The following is a 27215-nucleotide window of genomic DNA, read 5'->3' as shown; positions in this document are numbered from 1 at the left end:
ACGCTCTAGAACCCGAAGAGAAAGCTGTCCCTGTGCTCTGGGTGCCGACACAGCCATGGGATGGAGTCACACAGCCAGACACCGCCACATCGAGAGCCACCTTTGGTCAGGGACAAGTTTAGCTGCTGAGTACAGTGCATGGGTGGCCTGTGCAGAAATTCCCGGGGTGTGGGGGGGACAGATGGCATTGCTTCCATAATGAATATTTTTTTAAGGAAAGGGCATAAACAGTATTGAGTGATAGAATCTAAGAAGTCTGATGCGCAAAAGCAAAAGCCTATAGTGTTTACTGCGGACATATTCTAACTGGGACATTGCCTGAGCACAGCACACACATTTGTGAATTCACAGGAACCCAGTAGGGACAGCAATCCCCATTTTCCAATTGAGGAAACAGGCCCCCCCAAAAGTAAAAGACCGTGCCCGTGGTCACCAGAGTAGGAACAGGTGGAGCTGGGATTCCACCCCAGGTATCTCCACTTTCCCACCCCAAGTTCTGACCCCTTTGTTCTGCTGCCAGTGTCTCGGGGACTCTGTTAGCGTTCGTAAGTGAAGGAGTTGGCATCAGAAACCAGAAGGCAGCTGCACCTCGTTATGGCCACAGAGTGCCATGAGCATATGTTGTTTTGATTTAACTATAAAAGTTGGGCCATAAAGAACAAGTTTTTCAGAATGCTTTTTACAGAGTCATAGGATTTATAGAGGACTAGCCATGGAGATTTCCTGAAAAGGCACCAGCTTAGATTACCACAGTCAACAGGCGGCTCCCATGTGGGGCGCAGGGTAGCATCCTGCTTTAGGTTTTGTAAATGTGCTCTGTGTCTAGCAGGGCACTGCCACTGCTGGGGACACCAACGTGGCATTCCGTTTGTAATAAAACCCTCTGGTTTCAAACACAGAGAGCAGTCTGGAGTAAAGGTTTCAGGGGAGGGAAAAGGAGGGGAGCATGGTTGCCTGCCAAGGGGGGAAACTTGGAGACCAAGGGAGGCAGCAGGCCAGGCCAAGAGCAGGGCACAAGGTGGGTAGGTGACCCAGAAGCTGGTATTTCCCAGGAAGAGCACATTCAGTCGACCGTCATGTTGTGCCCATCCTGTCTCAAAAACCATTGTGGCTACAGCCCCAGGGGGACTTCTTATGTGTGGTTCCTCTTGGCACTGCTGGAAGGTTGGCACTGCCTGCGGTGGCTGCCTCTTGGCATCCCCTCAGAGAGGACAGTGGAGCTCCTCTTCCCAAGCCCGGACCAGCTCACATAGCCTGCAGCGGAGCCCCACTGTACTAGCCGACTTAACCCTTACCAGCCCTGCCTCCTCAAGAAAGGAGGAATCGAAGGGAAGTGTGTACATATATGATTTGAAGTATAATTTCAATTTCCTTTGCAATTAAAAAATTGAATTCATTGGATGACATTGGTTAACAAAATTATATAAGTTTCAGGTGTACAATTCAATAATACTTCGTCTGGCCGAAACCGGTTTGGCTCAGTGGTAGAGCATCGGTCTGCAGACTGAAAGGTCCCTGGTTCGATTCCAGTCAAGGGCATGTACGTACGTTGGTTGCAGGCACATCCCCGGTGGGGGGGGTGCAGGAGGCGGCTGGTCGATGTTTCTCTCTCATCGATGTTTCTGGCTCTCTATCTCTCTCCCTTCCTCTCTGTAAAAAATCAATAAAATATATTTTTTTAAATAATAATAATAATACTTCGTCTGTATATGGTATTGTGTGTTCACCATCCAAAGCCGTTTCCTTCCATCACCATTCATTCCCCCTTTACCCTCTTCCACCTGCCCCTACTGCCTTTCAATTTGGTGTGCAATTTGGGATAATATAAGCAGAAAAAGAATTAATTAAATGTCTTTCAACAGATACCAGAAAATTAGAGTATTTCTCATTTTAACTAATAAGAAAAACATCATATGTTAAAGTGGCCTGTTCTCCAGGGTAGGGGGCCCTGTGGTGATAGGCTAAATGAATGACAGTTGTGTGTGATTTGGGCAGCATGATGTGCTCAGACCCTTCTATAAAGTGGCGAGAGGTGGGTGTCTCCAGGGCCAGAGTCCTTTTAGCAGAGGCAAGCAGGGGCCACTGCCCTCTAGGCTGGTAACTTTGCTTAATAGCTAGCTTTGCGCAGCTGGGGAGCCGCCACTGGACAGTTTCCTAAAAAATAGCAGTGAGCTTTGCTTTTGTCCTTCTGTGTGCTCCGTCCAAGGACCCACCTAGACTCAACCTCAGAGCCATTACTCTCTTGTGACAGGGGTGTCAGGGAGGGTTTCATCACAGAGCAGTGTCACCACGAATCACCCCTGCCCTAAAGAGGCGTGCTCTGGGGGTGCAAGTGGGAGTGAGCAAGGTGCTGGGTGTCTCCCCCAGGATTGCCCTCCAGTTTCACAGGCCTGGGTCCAGGCCCTGGCTGGTCACATCTGCTGGCACAGGTGGACAGGCCTGCCGTGGGCTTGTCTTCCTGCCAGAGTAGCCTTGCAGTGTTTCTGTCTTACTGTATCCAAGCTCTTGAGTTTAAAGTGTTCTCTTTATAATTTATGTATTAAGATAGTAAAGTGGCAGGCGCAAGCAGTGTGAAGTTTCCCTTTAGTTTATGCCTCAGGATTCTTTCTTGCCCTCTCCACTGGGCAGGGGGTGAGGGGCACCCTGTCTAAGAGGGATGCCTTATGCAGGAGTGTGGAAATCACTGGTTATGAACACCTGCAGTTTTGTCCCGTCAGCATCATTAGTTTATATGACACATTTGTTGAGCACCTGTCATTTGCTAGAATACAGAGGAAGTGGAGGATGCCATACCCCCTCTCAGCCTCCGTCCCGCCTAGGATTACAGTGAGAGTCAGAAGGCCCCTGGGAACGCTTGTCCAGTCCCCAGGAGGCCATAGGCCACTCCCACCACCAGGAAGAACTATCATTTTTCTTTATTGGCTTGTATCTTTACACTGTTGGCCTCCTCCCAGGATTAGTTGATGACCAAGTGAGATATAGAGTGGAACCCAGCATAGGTTAATATTAACACTATTGCCCTAGCCAGTTTGGCTCAGTGGATAGAGCGTCAGCCTGTAGATTGAAGGGTCTCAGGTTCAATTCTGGTCAAGGGCTTATGCTCCAATTGCGGGCTAGATCCCTAGTAGGGGGCATGCAGGAGGCAGCTGATCAATGATTCTCACTCATCATTGATGTTTCTATCTCTCTCCCTCTCCCTTCCTCTCTGAAATCAATTAAAAAAAAAAACAAAAAAAAAAAAACCACTGTTAACTAATACTAATCCCACAGGGGTGAAGATGAGGAGTCAGCAGATCCTGGGAATGGGGACTAGAGGGATTTAGCACCAATTTTCATTTGCTCCTCCTCCCCATGAGAACACACATGGTCCCTGATTTTGTGGTTCCCTGTATGTGTCATGATGTCTGTATCACTTTAGGGCCCTGAGGCTTATTTGACTGTGTTGTCCCTTGATTATTCCCCCTTGCTGCAGCCCTCCGGAATTCATCATAAAAGAGCTTGTGTCCAGAAAAAAACCCTTGTATCTGTCTGAGACACAGAGAAAGGGAAGAGGGATTTAAAATAGAAACTGAAAAGAATGTGTGTGTATTTTCAGCATGTCCTTCCCACAGCTCTACACTGTTCTGTCTGCTGATAAACATATTCAAATTTTCGGAATCTTCCTTTGGCAGTTCCTTGTTCATCATATGTGATAAAATCGGCTATTTTTCCTGAAGTAGTACCTGTCGTTATGCTTTAGATAATGAGCTATGTTGGTAATTGGTCACCATTTACGTAAGTAAGATTAATATTTAGTGTTTCACCAAAAGTGCTAATCTAAGTGGAAGTTGAAGTGATATGGATGGATCCACTCAAAGTGTTGAACTCACTTGACCTAATGGGGAGTGTCTAGCTGTTCCCCACAAGGCATTCCAGAATGAGATCTAAACAGGAAACAGGGTCCTTGTCAACAAGTCAGGCTGTTTGGGGATTTATATCTTTACTAGAGGCCCAGAGCCTGAATTCATGCACCAGTGGGGTCCCTTGGCCTGGCCCATGGAGATCGGGCCAAAACTGGCTCCCCGACACCTCCCCTCCCCCCGAGGGGTTCCAGATTGCGAGAGGGCAGTTTTCGGGTGATGCACCCCGTAATTGGGCTCCCTCCTCTCTGGTTCCAGGGTGTGTCACCCAAGAACCGCCGCTGCCAAGTCACTGCAGCTTGGCAGCTCCTGCGTTGAGCGTCTGCCTCCTGGTGGTCTATGCACATCACCAGATCGACGGTCACTTACGCTTTTATATATATAGATTCCTAGGAGTCTGACTCATCTTCATCTTTCCCTATAAAAAAGCCAAGGCTTCAAATTCAGCTAAGACCACTTGAATTTCTCTTACGTGTCAGCTGTCCCAGGAGATGAGGTCATGTTTCTGAACATGTGGGTCTACAGAGGTCATATAGCTTATGGAACCTGAGGCTTAGATTCTCATGACTTCACCCTGTTTTAACTGTTGTGGAACCTAGACTAGAAATCATTTGTTTCTTCCAGGATACTTCTTCACTGAAAAATTCACTTCCTTTTCTGCGGAAGCCAGTTTCTCCTGGCCTTCTCTTATCTCAGTGTGCCGCACTCCCTCTCCACCCAGTCCCTGGTGAGGGTGCCAGTTCTCAGGGGCAAAGGGCGAGGCGAGCTAGATCTTGGCTCCAGTCACTGTTTTTGAAATGGAATTACACTGTAATTTTTGAGAAAGGGGCAGTGGGTGGGAGTTGGTGGGGGTGGCGGGGGGTAGAGGGGGAAGTTGTGAGGAAAGTGAATTCACCCCTTTCTATATGTACAAATAAAGGCAAGCTGAAGAATCACAGAAAATTGAAAGGAAGGCAGATCTCTCATGTCTAAGGAGGGAGGAGAGAGCTTCAGGTTTGGGGCAACTACTTTGCTGTGGGATCCACACAAAATCTGCTCATCCTGAGCTGGTTTCCACCTCAAACTTGGCCCCTGATGGACTACAGAGTTGGGTTTAAATTAAAGGAAACACTCAATGAATTTTTAGATACTGGTTGTCTCTAAGAAAACATTATTTTAAGACGAAAATATCCATGTGGGAACTGCTGGCCAGCCTTACAATATTACCACATTTCTATGCAAATTAGCATAGTAGGCAGGACACCTAAAAAGGGGGCTAGAGTGCTGGGAACGGAGGAATGCCCCTGCTTCTGACTCTTTCTCTTGGAACACTGGCTAACAGAAGCTCCATACAGTAGCCAGCAATGGTGTTCTTCAATAGTGAGCACTCCTGTATATTTTGAGTCACCACTGTCACTCCATCTCCTTGACATTAGGTCATGTAGACAGTGCTTGGGGGCTCAGTGTTTATGAAATAACTAGAGACCTGATGCACGAAATTTGTGCAAGGGCCTCGGCCCCCACCACTGCCACAACCCCGCCTGCTGAGGCTTTGTCCGGAAGGAAGGACATCTGGTCTAATTAGCATATTACGCTTTTATTATTGTAGATAACCACTGAAGCCTTACCACAGTGTCTCTTCGGGTCTGAGTGCTACCGAGCAGAGGGCAAACCATTTTAAGGGTTACCAAGAAGGAAGGAGACAGCAGCTGTCAACTGAAAGACACAACTTGATTTGGGGGATGTTCACTTGGAAAATGTATATGTTAGAATGGGCAAACTGATACCTGCATTTTGACATTGAGAAGTTTATTGTCATTTTGAAGAACATTGAGTTAGGAACAGTTGAGTTAGGAATTAACTCACATTTGAAATTATGTGGATGCTAAGGGTCAGGATAGAAGTTAGTCTCATTGCTTCAAATACATAAAGTGAATATTTCATTTCGTCATGTTCATCTTGCTTTCAAGTTGTAGATGGTTAGATTTATAGGGTCGGAGTTCATTGTTACCAAAGATGATCCCTGGCGGGCCCACACCTGAGGAACCAGAACCCAGGCCTTGTGGTTGCCTCCTGAGAAGACTGGGAAACTGGTTTCATGGACCAGCCTTCTCTTCCAAGGTACATCTTTGTGCTTCTGGCATTTTAATTTCAGTCCCTCAGTCCCTTCTGAACAGATCTTTCTTATTCCCAGATCAGGTTGTATCACTCATTTGGTAAAAGCCCTCTGTGATTCGAATCTCTCTACCCCTAGCACCGCTCACATTTCTCTATCAAAGTGCCTCTGGCTGTGAGACAGATCAAGAGTGCTGAAATGCCTATTTCTAGCAGTCTCTTTTTCTTTTTGTTCTTGGTTTTATCTTGAGTTTTTGTAGACTGTGCATTCTACTCTGATACTTGGAATATAAATAGATTTTAAATTATGCTGCCTCTCAGTTAAATTACCTGAATTTGTTTCCTTCATTACCTGATTTGTTCATTCAACAAATATTTGAGGTCCCACTGTGTGCTTAGCCAGTGTTAGCTATGAAGGCTGAAGTGGTGAACAAGACAAAGGCCCTCTTCTGTGAGAATTTCTGACCAAGGATTCTGTATTAGTAATTTAGGGCTTGTGAAATAGAATCAGTAGTGTCCTAATTTAAGGTCTGTCTTTTGGGGAAGGAATTGATTTTCCGGGAAAAAGCACCCTATTTCATTTGTCCCATGACTTCCAGGCCCTCTGGGCTGAGAACTGGGGACCTATAGATAACATTTTCCCCCTGAGGGGACTTCGGTACCTCCACAGCAGGCCTCAGCCTCATGGCTCCTTCCCCCAGGAAACGCTTCCCTCAACCCATCCCAGCCCCTGGATCTCTACTGTACCTCACATGTCTCGGTCATAGCACTTCTCACAGATATTAGTTGTTTTCTTTTAGATCAAGTACAGTCGCCCTTCCTTATCCACAGAGAGTATGTTTCAGCATCCCCCATGGGTGCCTGAAACTATTACTAGTACTGAACCTTACCTATACTGTTTTTCCTTACATATACCGCTATGATAAACCTTGATTTATAAATTATGCACACTAAGAGATTAATACTAGCGAATAATAAAATAGAACAGTATACTGTAATAACTATGTGAATGTGTTCTCTCGAAAGATTGGTATTGTATTTTTCTCACCCTCCTTGTAATGACATGAGATAGTGTCTATGTGATGAGATGAAGTGAGAGAATGACGTGGACATGTGACAGAGTGTTAGACTACTATGAAGGAGACTTGAACACAAGCTACCTCGACACCACAACAGTTCATTTGATAACTGAGTCAGCGCCTAAGTGACTAATGGGCTGGTAGCACATACAGCGAGAATACACTGGACAAAGGGATCAGTCATGTCCTGGATGGGGCAGTGTGGGACAGCGCAAGATTTTATCATACTCCTCAGAATGATGCACGATTTGAAACTTATGAATTGTTTATCTCCGGAATTTTCAACATTATTTTTGCACCTCAGTCCGCCACAGGTAACTGTCAGTATCTAGTACAGTGCCTGGCATGTATGTTGTATACATTTTATAATTCCTTATGATACAGGCTACGTACTCAGGATTGTACCACTCAAACCTGTTTCCATGTCTCAGTTGCTTTACACCAGATGCATTAGATCTGATAAGCAAGTCATACCTCCAGTTTATATTACACGTTTGGGATCATAATTGCTTATATTTTCTTAGAAAAATAGGAAGAGGGAGAAACTTTATATAAATAGAAAATAATTAAAGATCACTTAGAACTTCATCTTGATTGGGAAATTTATTTTCATTTAAAAATAAAACACAACAATACCCTTGTTAAATTCTTCAGCATAAGCACTATGTAGACTCTACATTGTAGAGGAACGTTAGAAAATGTGTTGGGCCGAAACCGGTTTGGCTCAGTGGATAGAGCATCAGCTGCGGACTGAAAGGTCCCAGGTTCGATTCTGATCAAGGGCATGTACCTTGGTTGCGGGCACATCCCTAGTAGGGGGTATGCAAGAGACAGCTGATCAATGATTCTCTCTCATCGATGTTCCTAACTCTATATTCCTCTCTCTCCCTCTCTGTAAAAAATCAATAAAATATATATTTTTTTAAAAAAATGTGTTGGGAGTGCACGTGTGTGCATGTGTTTCAAGGTTAGTTTGGAGGTTTTCAGTGTTGAGTCATCTAGAGCCTTGTGGAAAGGCTTACATGTACATACAGTATGCCTGGGCTGTGTGCATGGAGCAACTCTGGGGACACACCAACTGGTAACAATGGATGCCTTTGGGAGGAAAGAGGGTGTGGGTGTTTTTTTGCAATATGCACATATTATGTAGCCTTTATAATTTAAAATATAACTCACAAACAGAAGCATATAAAACGTGTACAATGAATAATTATAAAGTAATTGCTCATGTAACCACTAGTCAGACCAGGCACCCAAAAGCTCCTTCTAGGTCTTATATTGGTTTCAGGATGCCATTTCTATGCTTTATGTAAATGAAATCACACTGAATTAATCCTTTTTATCTCCCCTCTTTCACTCAACAGTGTTTTGTAAGATTTATCCTTATTATGTATAACTGTTCTTCATTCATCTCCATAGTTTTGGAATATTGTAAGATAACCACTACTGATGGACATGGGGCTGCTGTGAACATTCTCTTACCTACGTTGTTGAGCGCACGTGTGTGTGTGTGTGTGTGCCTAATTGAGTGCGTTATGTGCCACAGAGCATGTGTCTGCCCTGCACTCCACCCGATCTGCAGCCCGCTCAGCACTGTGGGAACTCCTGCCCAGGACCTCCCACCACTATGCATCTTCTGTGTGTTGGGTGTCTAGTGGTATCTCATTGTGGTTTCCGTTTGCATTTCTCTAGTTATTAATGGGTGACAATCTTTTCATACGTGATTAGCCATTTGGGTACATTTTGTGAAGTTCCTGCTTAAGACTTTTGCCTACTTTTCTCTTGATACTCTGGATTTTTCTTACTGATTTATTGGAAAAGTTAATATATTCTTCATATGAATTCATTGACTATATGTATTCAGGTAGTTCCCCTACTCTGTGGTTTGTCTTTTTATTCTTGGTGGTGTCTTGATGAAAAATAAAATGTTTGATTTTATATAATTCAGTTTATCAATCTTTTAAAATTCCTGTTTTTATATCTTAAGTTCTTCTCTACCTCGTCCTTTACATAATAATTTTTCTGTATTACTTTATAAAAGCATTCAAGCTCTATTTTAGATTTAAGTCCTAACTTTCCAGAAGCTTATTTTTATATGTAACTAGAGCACTGGTGCACAAAATTCATGCACTGGAGGAGGAGGGTGGTCCCTCAGCCCGACTTGTGCCCTCTCACAGTCCGGGACCCCTTGGGGGATGTCCACCTGCTGGATCCCCCTGGGGATCGGGCCTAAGGTGGTAGGCAGACATCCCTCTCACAGTCCAGGGTCCCTCTCACAGTCTGAGAACCCTCACCCTTACCGCTCGCTTGTCCACTGCTCCTTACTGCTCAGCTCACTGTTCCTTAGCACTGCCATGAAGGCTGGAGAGACTCCCACCACCGCCACTGCTCTCGCCAGCCATGAGCCCAGCTTCTTGCTGAGCAGCACTCCCCCTGTGGGAGCACACAGTCCTGCTTTGAGCATCTGCCCCCTGGTGGTCAGAGCGCATCATAGTGACCAGTTGATCCACTGGTCGGTTGATTTGCAAATTAAGGTTTTATTATATAGGATGTAATCCAACTTCTTTTTCTTTTCTTTTCCTTCTCCCACACCCCTCACCTTTCCCTTCGCCATCCCCCTTCCTCCCCATCTTTCTTTACTTTTCCTTCCTTTCTCCTTCTTTTTTCATCCCTAGTACCAGCTTGTTCCAGCATCATATATTTAAAGACTGGCCTTTTTTCACTGCTCTGTAATCCAGTCATCATAAGCCATGTATCCACATGCGCACAGGCCTGTTCTGGACTCTGTTCTCTGTGGCATTTCAGGTTTGGCTGTCTTCATTAGTGAAGCTTTACGGTTCGTCTAGATTTCTGGTACAACAGATACCTAAGGATAAATCTAAAAAATTATGTGTTGCAAAGACCTCCACTCTCTCCAGATCAATGTAGGAAATATAAAAGCCAAGAATAGCTGAGGCATGGAGCAGAACAAGGCAAAGGGCAGAGTCCACAGGCAGTGAGTCTTACTCCAAGGCTCTGTGGTGCAGGTGCAGGGAGCAGTGACCGCTACCAGAGAGTGCCCACGCCTGCAGACATGTGTCTAGGCCAGAGGACAGTGGTCAGTACAGTAAATGGTGGGTGAATTTTCTCTTTCATAAACAAAATCATATTGCTGAGCATTGTTTTCTTGGTAGGGGAAATGTGCCATCTGCTAAGTTCCCTCCTATAGGAAATCAAGTTGAGTGAAATTTGGTACATTTTAATGAAGAGCACCAAATTTACTCCAGACTGTTAGTGGTTGATATAACTTTATTCCTGTTCACTTTGTACTAAGAATAGATGTATTAGAAAAACAAGATGACACACAGCTGAAGGTTTGGCTCTTTGCTTTGGAGAGATTGCTCGTTTGTTTTCGTTTACTTTCAGAGGCCCCACACACTAAGCTCTTGGGAAGGCAGATGAACACTCAGATGGTATGGCGACACAAGGTCTGCTTAGCCAATAGCATGTGGGTGACCAGGCAGTAGTTCGTACCCTCCTGAGCGCACATATGGACATCTCCTGAGTTGGCATCCTCTAGGCCAGTGGTCGGCAAACTCATTAGTCAACAGAGCCAAATATCAACAGGACAACGATTGAAATTTTTTCTGAGAGCCAAATTTTTTAAACTTAAACTTCTTCTAACGGCACTTCTCCAAAATAGACTTTCCCAGGCCGTGGTATTTTGTTGAAGATCCACACTCAAGGGGTCAAAGAACGCATGTGGCTCGAGAGCCGCAGTTTGCTGACCATGGCTCTAGGCCTGTAGTGTTTGTAGCTCTGTCTCTGTTTCATTGGGGTCACAGTTATTTTGGGGAAGACATCCTCTCTGCACCAGACCGCCTGGTTCATGTGCACCTGTCCGCAGAGATCTGGTCCTTTTGTGTCTTGGGAGTGGTTTTTTTTCACCACCAAAACTCGTCTTGTGGGAGTGGGCGTGGCTTTTTTTTTTTTTTTTTAATCTGTCACCAACAGAGTGCACATGGTGTCTCTTCATATATACCAGACAGTGGTAATTCAGCCTTATCCTATTACGGTGCCTTACGTCATGCCTGTCAGTCCCTCTGGAAGTGTTGTACACATTGCTTGCAGCACCTGTGCAGGTGGTGTGATATGATTGGTCACTTTGAATTGCCGGTACTAACTGTGAGGCTTCTTACTGTCTCTCAGGTCTCCAGACTGATCACACATGCTTGGCTGCAGAGCAGGCTCAAGCACACACCTCCAGCATGTATCAGTTTGCATAGTAAATGTTAGCACCGCTGACTTTTTTATTCTTTGTAGCAGAAGAAAATAAAGTGGAAGTTGGTTGTCACCTTGGGTGACCGGGGCTTGCCCCCATGTTGGAGGTCAGGAGTCAGTGGAACAAGCCCACTCTGTGTAGCTTGCTCGGTGCTACTGATGCCCTGTGGGACCAGGAGCACCTGCCGAGCCAGAAATGGTGCTCCCTTCTGCTCTCATGGTAACCTTCACTAAGCATCCGTTCACCACTTGTTAGCTACAGGATTCCCTTTATAAATATGTTTTTAAAATAATATGCGTACATTCTTAAATCCACCTTATGTTATTTCCAATGCCACGGTCAGCCCTCTTCCCTTCGCCCCCTACAGCTTTTGCACAAGGATGCCCATACGTTTTGCTCCTGATATCATTAAGGATTGGCCTTGAAATAATTGGAAAGTATCACAAGTTCACCATAGCAAATCAGTGAAAATGCCGGGGAGGGGTGAGAGGGTATAAAGACATACAAACCTAAGATGCTGTGGTAGTATTTGTGTAGAAGAATGTTACAGCTCTTAGTTTCATAAATAATAAGAGGAAGTATTAATATCATGTTGAGACTATTAGCCTAAACTCTGTGATAGCTCTTTACTGTTCCTTTTTCTGTAAGGTCAGTAGTTTCAATATGGTGTTGGACTTTTGGGTGGTATATTGGGACTTTTCCTGGCAGGGGTCCTTTTTACACCCCTTTCTAGTCCATGAGCCACTCCAACAGGCTGCACTTGAGTATGTTTTGGAACAACTGTGTCAAGGTTATTACTCTGTGTATAATTTAAAATTAAAGTAAGCCACTATTATTCATGGGAAGAATTCAAAATTCTTTAAAAAAAAAAAAAAATCTGCTCCAAGAGGTAGTAATTGAAAAAGTTGGGTCAAATCTTAGAGTCATGATTGATTATGTAAGAGTCAGGCAGTCTTGGATACCAAGCACGGAAGTATAACATACCAAGTATCAGTCCTGGTTAGTTTCTCTCATTTGGTCCCCAGCACATGGGTAATCGAAGGAGTCAAGTACAGGTTATATTCTGTCATACCTCTTTACCTCCTTCGAGATTAGCAGTGCTAACTTATAAAGACTTTGTTTTTTAATTACAAAACTAACTGATTTATACTGTTAAAACATCAGAATACATTGAGGCTAAAAGCCTCTTCTTTCACCACCTGCACTGGTTTTTACTCCCCAGTGGTGCAGTCCTATTAATAAAGCAGAAAGTAAGACTTTTCAGTACACTGACCAATAAGAAGCTAAATTAAGTGGCATTCAGAACACATATGGAAATATCTGACAGGGATTAAGGATGTTATTGTTGTTGTGCTCAATTTTATTATTATGATACAGATTTTTTTTTAAATAGTGAAATTGCAAAAATAGCCAAATGAGGTTTTAAAAAGTAAAGAGAGCCCATGAGATAATAATCAGAAACTTTTATAAACTATAAACAAAAATAGTACAGTAACTTCATCGCTGTTTGGAACCCTGGAAGAATTTATATAATTTCTACAAATTTGATATTTTCTTGCCTTTTTTGAGGAATTTTAAATAGAACTTTTATGGGAGGAAAGGGGATTTTAATTTGCTCTTCTTAATTATAATGGATTTGTTTTCATGTTTTGGTGACAACTGAGTCATCTTTTTGAATGTCGGTTCTGTCCTGTGTTTAAAAGTGGCTGATGCTTTTAGGACCTTTTGGTACATGTAAGACTTAGGTGCCTGGAATGACCCCAGCATCACCTTGTCTTCCGAAGCACTTGTGTTAGAATATATTGTACAGTCACGTCTGTGCTGTGCCACTTAGCGCTGTGGTGGCCGTGAGCACAGCATTTGGGCTCTCAGTGTGTATGTGCTCTCATCTCCACATGGTACGGTGGTGTCTGCCTGGCACTGTCCTTACATGTGTGCTTAGAGGACTCACCGCCACTTCTTCAAAGCCACGCAGTGTCATGGGTTAAATACAGGCTTCCCTGCACTGTCAAGAACGTGAGAATACCCAAAGGTTCCAAATATACAAACTGTGGCTACAGAATGAGCTCATAAGGTAATCCTGCAAACTGGAGGCTGAACAAAGTATAAAAGTGAGTGAGGGTTGAAGTCAGGCAAGGAGGCCATTCAGAAAATGAAAGCTTTTCATTGGAAAAGGCTGGATGTTTTAATGGTAAGAGACCCAAACATTGTAATGACGTTACTCAGTTAAAATGGTTGCATAATCACTGAGTGATTACAGTATTTATGAATCAAATTTTGATTCCCATGGTCTCCTAAGTATTCCGGAGGCCTTAATGCCCTTGCCCTGCTGCAGGCAGTACAGGAAGCAAGGGAGCCAAAGTTTCCCCCACAGTGATTCAATTCAGGCAGAAAAACATCATAACCTGGCACCTGCCCTCCAAAAGCTTCTAGTTGGGGAAGATAGCTACCTGTTTAGAGCAACAGGAAGTGCTAAGTGACCAGCTGAGAGTAACACATCCGCTCTAACTTGGAAGAAGGAGAGGCCTGTAGAAGAACTCTGAGCAGGAGGTGGACAGTTAGGGCTGGAAAGAGGAGCCAGAGGACTCAATGGGAAAGAGGTGGTGGTCCCAGCGGACACACCCTAGGGGCAGGCTGGTGTGGGCCAGTGGTCTGAGCACATTCCATCTCAGGACCCCTTCACATTAGGAGAAAGTATTGATATATGGGACTCCACAAAGCTTTTGTGATGTGGGTGTAGCTACCAATAGTGACCACATTTGAAATTAAACTGCACAAAAATAATGAATAATTAGCATTATTCATTAATTATTACTAAAATGACTTACCTATTGCATGTGAACAGAAATAATATACTGTTATGAAAATAGCCATGTTTTCTAAAGCAACTCTAATGAGAGGGCGGCATTGTTTTATTTTTTTTCCAAATCTTGAATGCCTGGCTTCATAGGAGATAGCTGGATTCTCCTGGGTGCCTCTGAGTTCCGTTTTGGTTGAAGTGTAGGAAGGCATGACTGGGAAGAGGAGTATTTTAATAGTCTGCTCAGATTGTTGTGGATGTTTTCTTTGATATTACACCAAACTTAACAATGGATAGTTTCCTGAAGGAACCTGCAATGTGGAATCTAAAACCATATTAATAAACTGTCTGTACATTTCATCACATTAAAATCCAAAGGACTATCTTGCTCTTTGAATGGCTCTTTTGTCCTTGAACGATATTGAAACACCATTTATTGATCCCTTGGAAAATATTGGGTCACTGAGTTACATAAATCTTCTAAGACAGTTGGCAAATCATGGACAGATTTCAGTGCCTGTATCAATAAACCCCATTGTTAGTATCCCCCTGATCTCATCCTCACCCCGAGAAGCTGTCAGCCTCGCCCTGGCAGATCGTTTTCCAAGCTTCCCGGAATTCTGGAAAGACATACAGAGCTCCATTACTTTCCAACTCTACCTTGACCTGCTAGATCTATTTCTTAATCTTGTTTCATCCTAAAGGATAAGTGAAACCAATGTGTAAATACGTGGGAAGCTTTTAGGATGGCACCTGACCCAGGCAGCACTCAGTGATTGTGTTATTTGCACTTTTCTTTGTCGCTGCCATCATATGTAACGTGTTGACCAGAGCCCAAAAAGAGGAGAGGAAAGTGCTCTGTGGAGCACCAGGGTGTAGGCTCCCGCTGGGTGTGCAGCAGCTCATCTGGGCAAGCTTCGGACTTCCCTGTAGCTTACAGCAGCAGCAGACCTGAGGGGACATCTTTCTTTTTTTTTTTTTCTTTTTTTAATATATTTTATTGATTTTTCACAGAGAGGGATAGAGAGTTAGTAACATTGATGAGAGAGAATCATTGAACAGTTGCCTCTTGCACACCCCCTATTGGGGATGTGCCTGCAACCAAGGTACATGCCTTTGACCGGAATCGAACCCAGGACCCTTCAGTCCGCAGACTGATGCTCTATCCACTGAGCCAAACCGGTTTCGGCTGAGGGGATGTCTTTCGTGTGACCATTTCTTACCTTGCCTGCACCTGTGATCAGCTGTCATGTTGGTGTGAGTGTCCCTGCCCCTCATTTGGCTCTTGTTCCCTTGCTCACATGGTGGTGACTGGTGCTCAGGTAATATTCAAATGAATGCATTTAGAGGGAATTTGTTTTGAACAGCACTCAACGTGGTTTTAGACGTAAGAAATATTGGAATTTTATCATATGAAGCATATAATCTGAGCAGTGACTAGAGTGTTCTTTTTATTTTCATTTATTTAAGGGCTATTTAACCTCTGTTCACCACATCCCACTTCTTTTTTCTTAAATATTTATTCAGACTAAAAATAGTAGAACCCTTAAAGTGTTTTGCAATAATTTGGGGTTAAACATTTTTTGCGATCAATATTCTTTGTTTTCTGCTTTTCAGATGTTCCTCCTGCTGAACAAGAGAAGCTTTTTATCCAGAAATTACGTCAGTGTTGTGTCCTCTTTGACTTTGTTTCCGATCCACTAAGTGACCTAAAGTGGAAGGAAGTAAAACGAGCTGCTTTAAGTGAGATGGTGGAATATATCACCCATAATCGGAATGTGATCACAGAGCCTATCTATCCGGAAGTGGTCCATATGGTAAGTGATTGCAGCTTAACCAGCACGTCCTGACCCTGAGCTACACTAGGACTCTGACATCTTAGAATAAGCTGAGATACTGAAGCCTAACACAGCCCTTCCCACAAAAAGTCCTCCTGTTCCAGAGTTTGTGCTCCACCTTGAAGAATGGAAATCTTTGCAACGTGCCCTGGATTATCGTGATGATATCAGTGAGGGAAATCGGGTGCCTTCTAGGGACCCATTGAAGAGTTAAATTATTTAATCCTGCCAAAATCTGTTTGGCTCAGTGGATAGAGCGTCAGCCTGCGGACTGAAAGGTCCCGGGTTCGATTCCGGTCAAGGGCATGTACCTTGGTTGCGGGCACATCCCCAATAGGGGGTGTGCAAGAGGCAGCTGATCGATGATTCTTTCTCATCGATGTTTCTAGCTCTCTATCCCTCTCTCTTCCTCTCTGTAAAAATCAATAAAAAATATTTTTTTAAAATTATTTAATCCTTACAGACACTAAATGGGATAGAAATGTAAGAATTTTTATTTCTACTTATTATCTTTAAATTTTTGTGTGTGTGTTTAATATACATAACCTTAATATAATAATGTCCATATATAATATAGAAGTAAACATGTTCTCCATGTACAGGAAAATTCTAGTGGCGGTTCAGTGCAGATAGTGATGGGACCCAGCTGGTATCAGGATAGTCCATCCTGATTGGCTGAGCCAGCCTCCATCTGTCAGTGCCATGTCAAGACACATGGATCTCTGTCCTCCAGTGAACTCATGGCTGGTTTCATTCAGCCCCCACATCTCAGTCTCTGCTGTCTCCTACTTCACAGCCTGTTTCGGGTTTTTTGCATGCTCCCACTGTGACCTCCGTGGGTGCCACCTGGAAACATTTCATACGAGGCCTCAAGTTATTAAAACTTACTATTTGCCACTGAACTCGTTTCTCATTCTTTTTGAATCGCTGATATTTTATCTGTCTTTGAAATTAGTACTCTTCAGTTATTAGGGAGTCCTTGTTAAGATAAAATTTTAAATTCTTAGTTTCATTGAACTCCTTACATTCAGAGATTCTTCTCCTCCCACCCTTGGCCCCCGCCCAAAGCTGTATATTTCAGAATTGACTAGACCTGTTGACCTAAAATGTGTTTATTCCTCACTTTTGTATGTTTGCTTTGGAAAAGAAGATGAGAGTAATGTTCTTTTTGTAATTCACAATCTGTTATGTCAGGAATTGAGATCAATTTGATTATTTTAACATATTATTGTAAACTCTTTAAAGTTCCAAATTTACCAGTGTATTGTCAGACTAGGGCTGTGAAGGCCAAGTAGGTTTCTTCCCCAAACTCATACCTGAAGATTAGTCACAGGTACATAGTATACTGAACGGTAAATACTCTAAAACCTTACCCATTTACATTAAGGAAGATTGGGGAATATCTTTTTTTCTCTTATTAATTTCAATTTTCAATTACTTTGGAAGGCCTCCCAAATCACAAAGAAAAATCTCTGATATTTTCTCCTCATACCTCCATATTTTCTTGTTCACAATACACTTCATAATCCTCCTGGAATTTTATTTTATTTTATTGTTTATAATACTGAGACTTTTTTTTTTAATTTTTTTAACCTTTAACATTATTTGTGATATTTAGCATACATACAAAAAGGTAAATATAAATACATATATATTGTAATTTAAAGAATAACAAAATAAGCATCCATGGACCTACCACCTGACTTAAGAAGCAAAATATTGCTAGAGCTATGAATTTGCTTTTTTTTTTTTTTTTAAATTCTTTATTGTTTAATGTACTATATATAGTATTATATGTCTCCTTTATTCCCCATTGACCTCGCCTGGCCACCCCATTCTCCTAGCACATTCCCTCAACCCGCTAATGTCTGTGTCTATTGGTTATGCTTATCTGCATGCATACAAGTCCTCATCCTCCCCTGCCTTCCCTCTGAAATTTGACGGTCTGTTCGATACTTCTCTGTCTCTGTATCTATTTTTGTTCATCAGTTAAAAGTGAGATCATGTAATACTTTCCTTCTCTGACTGGCTTATTTCGCTTAGCATAATGCTCTCCAGGTCTATCTATGCTGTTGCAAATGGTAAAAGTTCTTTCTTTTACCAAAACCAGTTTGGCTCAGTGGATAGAGTGTCAGTATGCGGACTGAAAGGTCCCAGGTTCGATTCCAGTCAAGGGCATGTACATTGGTTGCGGGGGTGTGCGATGTTTCTCTCTCATTGATGTTTCTAGCTCTATCCCTCTCCTTTCCTCTCTGTAAAAAAAAAAACCAACAATAAAATGTATTTTTTTTTAAGTTCTTTTTTACAGCAGCATAGCATTCCATTGTGTAGATGTACCATTGTTTTTTAATCCACTCATCTGCTGATGGGCACTTAGGCTGTTTCCAAATCTTAGCTATTGTAAATTGTGCTGCTATGAACATAGGGGTGTGTATGTCCTTTCTGATTGGTGTTTCTTATTTTTTGGGATATATTCCTAGGAGTGGGATCACTGGGTCAAATGGGAGGTTTCCTTTTTCATTTTTTGAGGAAAGTTCATACTGTTCTCCACAGTGGCTGCACCAGTCTCCATTCCCACCAGCAGTGTACGAGTGTTCTTTTTTCTCCGTATTCTGAGCAGCACTTGTTGTTCGTCAATTTGTTGATGATAGCCATTCTGACAGGTGTAAGAAGATACCTCATTGTCATTTTGATTTGTATCTCTCAGACGATTAGTGACTTTGGGCATGTTTTCATATTTCTCTTGGCATTCTGTTAATGTCCACTTTCGAAAAGTGTCTAAGTCCTTTGCCCATTTTTTGATTGGATTGTTTATCTTCTTTTTGTTAAGATGTATGAGTTCCCTATAAATTTTGGAGATTAGGCCCTTACCGGATATAACATTGGCAAATATATTCTCCCACGAGTGGGCTTTGGATTTTTTTTTAATGCAATAAGTAGGAATTAAACTTTATCATCTTCTAAAATAATTGAAAAATCATTCATCCCTACCCCATGTATTGAATTTTCCATTTCCCACATTGATTTACGTTCTTTTAAATCAAATATATTAAATTTATTTTATTTTAAATAAAATGTATACATTATGTATTAAATTTGTAGACATATACATTTATTCTATGTTAAATCACGTGTATGGAAAGTTTTTCTGTTCTTAAGGAGTCTTGACTGTTAGCAGCCCAAGTCCCATCCTTAACGCAAGAGAGTAGATTCTGCAGAGAACAGGCTTAGCTGGCCTGATTTAGATCAGGTGCCTGCCCTTCACCCAAGTTCAAGCCCACCTGCATCCGTCTGGCACTAACATTTCACAGGGGCAGTGTACATTAGTGGAACCATTTAGCGTAGTTAAGTCTTGAAAACTTTTAGTGTTTTTTTTTTTTTAATAATTTTTATCACTTATTCTTTTATTCCCATTCCCACATGACATTTCCTAGATTAAATACTCCCCACTTCTCACCCTGTTAAAATCCTGTTCTAACACTAGATTATCTTCCTGCTGTCTTCACTGTGCTCCCAACCCTGAAATTCATGCTTGATTTCGGGGTTGAACAGTGTGCCCTCCACAGCACTCAGCAGACACTCAGTGGGCATCCACCGTGGCCCAGGTGGGTGAGGAAATAGAGCAGTGGACCAGATTTCTGCCTGCCCAGAGCTTTGCTTCACATGGAAGACAGGCCGCAAGTGAGCCACCCATCAGTGAAGAAAGTAACGTGGGAAGAGGACACGCGTGCAAGATTGCCATGTCCGTGGGGGGGAAGCAGGGTGCAGAGAGAAACTTTGGGCAGGATAAATTGGATCATCACATGAAGATACGTGCTCGTGGCGTGCTTTTCTGTGTCACTGAGAGAGCGGGGACAGTTCCTTCTCCCCTCCCTGCTGTGACGAGGGAATGCAGGGGAGAGCGTGGCCTTTCTCTTTGGGGAGCTTCGGGGGTGGAATGAGAGATGGGCAGATAGGACTCAGGGTTTTACTTACTGGTGGTGTGTTGCTCTACAGACAGAAGGCATGGATGCAAGGAGAGAGTGTGGTGGAGTGGTACCGGCAGTGGTTCTGATCCTCTCAGTAGAATTTGAGCATCCAGTAGGAGGCCTCTGTCCAGCTGCGCCTGCACAGGCGTGCCTGGTGGAAGAGATGTGGGCCTCTCAGTTCCATTCACATACCTCAGTGTGCTCGCCACTGAAGCAGCACCTGCCAGGCTTGCTTGAAGGAGAGAGAGGGGAGCGGGTGGTGGGAAGAATGTGTGTGGTTTTGTTTTATCAATATAATAGTATTTTTATTTATTTTTAATTTAAATTCTTTATTATTTAAAGTATTACATAAGCCTCCATTTTCCCCCATTGACCTCTCCCAGGCTCTCCTACCCCCCCTAGCACGTGCCCTCCCCCCCTGTATCTGTGTCCATTGGTTATACTCATATGCATGCATACAAGTCCTTTGGTTGATGTCTTTTTGTAATAGTATTTTTAGATAATAATTTCCACTTTGAAGAATCCAAAGCTCTAAAGGTATAATCCTTATACTTGCTTCTTACAAATATTAAACTGGAGTGCTATATATTTTTTTCAAATATATATCTTTATTGATTTCAAAGAGGAAGGGAAAGGAAGAGAGAGATAGAAACATCAATGATGAGAGGGAATCATTGATAACAACGTTTGATTTATCCATCCATCCGTTGATGAAGGGTATTTCTGCTGCTTGGCAGTTATGAGTAATGTTGCTGAGAGCATTGGTCTACAAACTTTTGTGTGTAGATGTGTTTTCGTTTCTCTTGGGTATTTACCTAGGGGCGAACTGCTGGGTTACATGAACTCCGTGTGTTTAACCTTTTGAAGAACTGCCAGGCTGTTTTCCAAAGTGGCCACACCAGTTTACAGTCCTCAGCAGTGTATGCGGGTTCCAGAGTCTCCACATCATCGCCAACACGTTATTGTCTGTGTTGATGTCTTTTTTATGACAGCGTCATGGTGGGTGTCTTACTGCTCTGGATTTGCACTTCCCACATGACTGTGTCTTTTTATATACGATAGACTTTGGCCCTGAAGTTTTATAGAACCTTACCGATCATCTAGCCTGACCCTTTTTCCAGGTTTAACAAATTTAGGTTCAGGGAGATGAGAATGAAAAAGAGCAATACCAGAGGCGAAACTCTTAACATCTGGATTCTCAGGCCTAAATTACACCAACTCCACACTCTCCATTTCAGGCACTTTTAAAATATAACCCCCATCTGTTTTTCCCTAATTAGGTTATCTAATTCATCTGTTTTTCAGGCTTTCACACTTTTTTTTTGTTGTTGTTATTTTTGTTTACTTGTTAAACCTCACTAGAGGATATTTTTCCTTTGGTTTTTAGAGAGAGTGGAAGGAAGGGGGAGATACAGAGAGAGAGGAACATGGATGAGAGAGAGACACATCAGTTGGTTGCCTCCTGCATGCATCCAGACTAGGGCCAGAATAGCCAGCCTGCAATCGAGGTATGTGCCCTTGACCGAAATCCAACCTGTGACCCTTCAGTCCACGGGCCAATGTTCTGTGCCAAACTGCTTTCATCCTTTTTTTTTTTTTTTTTTTTTTTACAGTTAAAACACTGATAGCAAAACCAAGTAATAGCATACTCATTTTTTTTCACAGAATACCAGTTTTACTTAAAAGGATGACTGACAGAGAAACTGCTTATTCAGAGTTGAATAATTAGCAAGCATTTTCTCAAAAATAAAATGAGAGTGTCACTTTAAGGAAAATAACTGACAGTGTTTGTGTCCATGACCAATTAATTCAAGCTTTCCAATGAAAATTTGAATTTTGGGAAACTTTTATTCACTGATGCAAGCTTCCTGGTACTTCAGTTTTTCCTGTTGAGATTAGCAGCAACATGAATGAATGGGCTCTACATAATTCAGTGACCAGTATTTTCCAGATGAGCAATTAGTGATGTTACAAAACCGGTTATGGGCCAGAGAGCCATTCAAATGCAAGACAAGACAAGTGTAAATCACAATTACCTTATGGGATTGAGTCCAGACCCTGGTTGATAAGGTTTCAGACTCCACATAACAGTGGGCCTTTCATAAACTACCACTTGTTGAGTTTTGGTGTAATATCAAAGACGTCTACAGGGCCCCCAGCTGGTGTGGCTCTTCGGTTGGGCATCATCCCATGCACCGAAGAGTCACCAGTTCAATTCCCAGTCAGGGTACATCCCTGTGTTGTGGGTTTAATCCTCAATGTGAGGCATGCAGGAGGCAGCCAATGAGTGTTTCTCCCCCTCTCTCCCTCTTGCTTCCTCTCTCTCTAAAATCAATAAAAACATTTTTTTAAAGATAGAGAATAGTCATTACCCTCCCAAAAAAGTGCTATATGCTACTCCTTTGCAGTCAGGCCTTCCCCCTTCTCCATCATCCCTGACTACCATCCATCTGTCCTTCAGTTCTTTCATTTTGTCTTTTCCAAGATGTCATGTAAATGGACTTGTACAGAATGTAGTCTTTTAGTACAGAATGTAGCCTTCACTGATACCATATTGTCTTCATTATTGTCACTTTATAGTAAATATTGAGGTAGGGTAGTGTGAATTCTCTCACTCTCTTCCAAAAATGTTTGTCTATTTTAAATATTTTAACTTTCCATTTAAATTTTTTAAAATAAACCTTTATCGTTCATATTATTACAAATGTTCCTCATTTCCCCCCCTCCATTGCTCCCCTCCACCAAGTTCCCACCCCACCCTCTGCCCTTTCCCCACCCCCCATTGTCCTCATCCATAGGTGCACAGTTTATGTTCAGTCTCTTACCACACACCCCCACTCCCCTTTTCCCCGAGAATCGTCAGTTCACTACCCTTCCATACCTCTGATTCTATTATATTCACGTTAATATTGTTCAGATTTTTTTTAATTCCCTTGGTTTTTAGATTCACTTGTTAATAGTGACGTATTTGTTGTTCATAATTTTTATCTTTATTTTCTTTCTCTTCCGAAAGAACCCCCTTTAGCAATTCATATAATTCTGGTTTGGCGGTGATGAACTCCTTTAACTTTTTTTTATTAGTGAAGCTCTTTATCTGGCCTTCAATTCTGAGTGATAGCTTTGCTGAGTAGAATATTTTTGGCTGTAGGTTCTTGCTATTCATCACCTTGAAGATTTCTTGCCATTCCCATCTGGCCTGCATGATTTCTGTTGAGAAATCAGCTGACAATCGTATGGATGCTCCTTTCTTTATAGGTAACTACCTGCTTTGCTCTTGCTGCTTTTAATGTTATCTCTTTGTCTTTTGCTCTTGGAATTTTAATTATGATGTGTCTTGGTGTGGTCCTCTTTGGATTCCTTTTGTTTGGGGTTCTGTGCACTACCTGGACTTGTAAGTCTAATTCTTTCACCAGGTGGGGGAAGTTTTCTGTCACTATTTCTTTCAGTATGTTTTCAGTATCTTGCTCTCTCTCTTCTTCTGGGACCCCCATAATTCTGATGTTGGTTCGCTTGAAGTTGTCCCAGAGGTTTCTTACACTATCTTCAACTTTCTGGATTCTCTTGCCTTCTTGCTTCTGTGGAGGAGTGTCTTCTGGCTCTTTATGTTCCAAATCTTTGACTTGATTCTTGCGATCTTCCATTTTGTTTTTGGGACTCTGTATAATATTTTTTATTTCAGACAATGTATTCTTTATTTCTTGTTGGTCCCTTATTATTTCTTGTTGATCCCTTATTATTTCTAGTTGATCCCTTTTCATATCCTCATAGGCCTCGTTTATTTTAGTGGCCTTTTCTAGGAAATTCTTGAAAAACCTTATAAGTGTGGTTTTGAACTCTATATCCAGTCACTTTTTGTCCTCCATTTCTTTCATTTGTGACCTGTTTCCTTGTCTCGGCATTTTCGCAGCTTCCCTTAAAAGTCTCTGTGTTCAGCTTGGATGGGGCGGAGTTTCAGGGTGGAGCCTACAGCCTTGGCTTCCATCAGCCCTGCCCTATGAGGTTCCTGAATCTCAGTGTTCCTCAGCTGCAAGCACCTCTGAGAGAAAGGTGCCCTCGAGTTTCGCCCGCTACCAAACAGTCTAGGCTCTCCCCCTATGAGCCTGGAACTGGGATTTGGTTCAGTTGGAAGTGGGGTTGTAAGTGGAGTTCAGAGCAGTCTGGAGCTTTTGTCTCCTTCCCGCTAGGACAATCCAGCAGCACAGTCAACCGTCCATTCTCTGCGCGCAATGTATGCGCCTCCGGGACTGCCTTTTGCCACTCCCCTGAGATTCCGCCTTACAGGCCAGGCTCCCTCTGTATGAGCCTGGGTCCCCAGGGTCTGGCCTAGAACTGGGGTTCAGTGCTGTCGGATCTGAGGTTCAGCACAGTCTGAGCTTTTATCTCCTTCCCACTAGGGAACGCCAGCCAGGCACTCAGCCTCCCCCTCCTCTCCGGCTCCGTCCTCTCTGTGCACGCAACATGTCTTCGTACCTTAGGCTTTTACAGCTCCTCTTGATTTTCCTTCTGGTTTTCTCTTTCCTTCTCGTTATAGAATTTCCTGTCAGTCGACTTTCCTGTAGTTCTGGGTAATGTCCATTTTGTATTTTATTGAAATTGTTGTGTGAGGCTACATTTAGGTGTTTACCTATGCGACCATCTTGGATTCTTCTCCAGTCTCCTCCATTTAAGTTTTAGAACCAGCTTGTCATTGTCTACAAAATAACCCATCAGGGGTTTTGATTGGATTGCATTGAACATGTAGATTTGGAGAGACTTGATAGCTTAGCAATATTGAACCTTTCAGTCCATGAGCACAGTATATCTTCCCATTTTGCTCTTCTTTGTTTTATAGTTTTCAGCATACAGATCCGACATGTATCTTTTTAGACTCATAAGTAAGTTTTGTTGTTGTTTTTTGGGGAGGTACTGTTGTAATTGAGGCTGTTTATTTTCTATTTCTAATTGTTTATTGTCTATTTTTTCTTGAAGTTCTAGCAGGGTTCATTTCATGTTATTTGGTATAAATATTAGTATTATTTATAAGTTGAATTAACTTCTTTATCATTATAAAATTATCTTCTTTATTCCCGGTAATATTATTTACTCCAAAATCTGTTTTGTCTGATGTAACTATAGTCACTCCAGCTCTCCCTTGACTAGTGTTAGTGTTATATGTCCTTTTCCACATTTATTTTTTTGGTTGAGTGTTGCCTTTTTTGCTTTTATAATCAGTCAGACAATCTTCACTTTTTTATAAGAACATTTAAGCCATTTACTTTCATTGTGAGTATTCATGTGTTGAGTTGAAATCTACCATCTTGCTATATTTTTTTTCTATTTGTCCCATTTGTTCTCGGTTCCTTTTTTCTTTTGTTCTGCTTTCTTTTAGGTCAGCTGAATGCTCCTTATGGTTCCATTTTATCTCCTTTGTTGGCTTTTTAACTATAACTGTTATTGTTTGATCTCATTTATTTAACTTTTCTCAATTACATCTTTAATTTCCCTCAGGCATAACATACTACTTCACATAGAATATAAGTTTACAACAGCACACTTCCATTTCTTCTCTCCCAGCCTTTTTGCTATTGTTGGCATACGTTTTGCTTCTTCATATATTATAAACCCCACAACATATTAATTTTTATTTTTAAATAATTACCTCTTAAAGAGGTATAAGTAATTTTTAAAATGTATTTTACTTCCCAGATACTTACCTTTTCAGTGTTCTTTTATTTTTTAATATGTCTTTATTGATTTTAGAGAGAGAGGAAGGAGAGGGAAAGAAATATCAGTGAGAGATGGAAACCTCAGTCAGCTGCCTCTGGTGTTTCCCCTGCTGGGGATGAAGGCCACCCTCTGGGCACACGCTCTGACCAGAGATGAAACCCAGAGCTCCGGGCACATTGAACCAGCCACTTAGTGCACAGGACGATGCTCAACCAACTGAGCCACACCGGCCAGGGCTATTTTTAGTTTCTTCACTCCGTTCTCTAAATCCAGAAATCCACCGGTATTAGTTTTCCTTCTGCCTGAAGGACTTTCTTCAATATGTTCAAAAGTCTTTTGCTTTTGATTTTGAAGGGTGTGCTTATGGAGTTGAGTGGGGCCTCTGCAATATCAGTGTTCTCTCTCTCTGCAGCTCTTCTCTCTGGGTCTTTGCCTTGCAAGTTCTTACCACCGTTGTTCTTTCTCCCTGTGCTGCAACCTGGAAGTTCCATCCAGGCAGGAATCTGAGCAGTCGTAGGATTCACCACACTGTTTCCCAGTTCTCAGGGTCTCTATCCTTCACCTGAAAGCCAGGGTCTTGAAAGTCATAATTCCATATATTTTTTCCGATTTTTGGTCAGGAAGTAGGGTAAATCCCATTCCTGTTACTCTTAACTGTAAATCTCTATTTTATTTATAATAATCAACACAATCTATGCTACAATGACTCTAAAATATATACTGAACAAAGGCTACTTGTATAATTTGTAATTGCATAACTATATACATAGAGTATATGGTTAGGGACATAGCATGAAAATGGTTGGCAATACATGTATGACTGGGAAATCAGTACTTGAGCTCTGAAACTTCTTTTTTCAGTTTATTTATATAATGTAGGCTACAGAATATAGTTTTGCTATTTTAAAGCATTCCTAAACTCTCTCACATTTTACTGCAAAAAAAAAAAAAAATCAGAATATGTGCTAAAGCAAGTATGTTAGAGTGTAAATGTAAAATCTAACTGGTGGCTACTTAGCTATTCTCTATAAGATTAAACTTTTTTGATTGGTATTTTCATAACAAAATATTGAAGAATATACATCATTCAGAATCTATGCATAACTAACCTTTGGTCCAGAGTAAATCACCTAAGAGAAACTTCCAAATTGAGTGTTATCTTTAACACTAATTGAATTAAATAAAAAGTACCTTAAGTCCTCAAAGTCATCAGTAGGTTCCTAGAAACCAACTTTAAGTGAAATAATGTAGTATAACAAAACCAGTTATACCCTAGGCCTGTGGTCGGCAGAGCGTGGCTCTTCCACAAAATACCATGGCCTGGGAGAGTCTATTTTGAAGGAGTGGCGTTAGAAGAAGTTTAAGTTTAAAAAATTTGGCTCTCAAAAGAAATTTCGATTGTTGTACTGTTGATATTTGGCTTTGTTGACTAATGAGTTTGCCGACCACTGCCCTAGGCTAATGATATACGCAAGAGTGAAGTTCCTGTGGCATATTTCTAGTCATAGAAACGTCACCTTTTAAATGAAGGCCCAAAACATTTCTAACATTAAATATTGAAATAAATGTG

At 42.0% G+C, this 27215-nt stretch overlaps 1 protein-coding gene across 13 annotated transcripts in view; it reads left to right on the top strand.

The window, feature by feature from the left end:
• Nucleotides 1–27215, top strand: part of PPP2R5C (protein phosphatase 2 regulatory subunit B'gamma) — a 138429-nt gene that overhangs the window by 67259 nt on the left and 43955 nt on the right. For 12 of the 13 annotated variants that reach the window (XM_036411730.2, XM_036411723.2, XM_036411727.2 and 9 more), the window contains one exon: nt 15751–15950. In XM_036411730.2, coding sequence (XP_036267623.1) covers nt 15751–15950 — 200 coding nt within the window. Of the gene's footprint in view, nt 1–5487; nt 5638–15750; nt 15951–27215 lie in introns of all 13 variants that reach the window. The other variant, XM_045571965.1, reaches the window with a different exon arrangement.

Source organism: Pipistrellus kuhlii, unplaced genomic scaffold, assembly GCF_014108245.1.
Source record: "Pipistrellus kuhlii isolate mPipKuh1 unplaced genomic scaffold, mPipKuh1.p scaffold_m20_p_41, whole genome shotgun sequence".
In the NCBI taxonomy this organism is placed as follows: domain Eukaryota; kingdom Metazoa; phylum Chordata; class Mammalia; order Chiroptera; family Vespertilionidae; genus Pipistrellus; species Pipistrellus kuhlii.
Note: the sequence above shows the minus strand (reverse complement) of the source record. Positions and strands in the feature narration are given on the sequence as shown.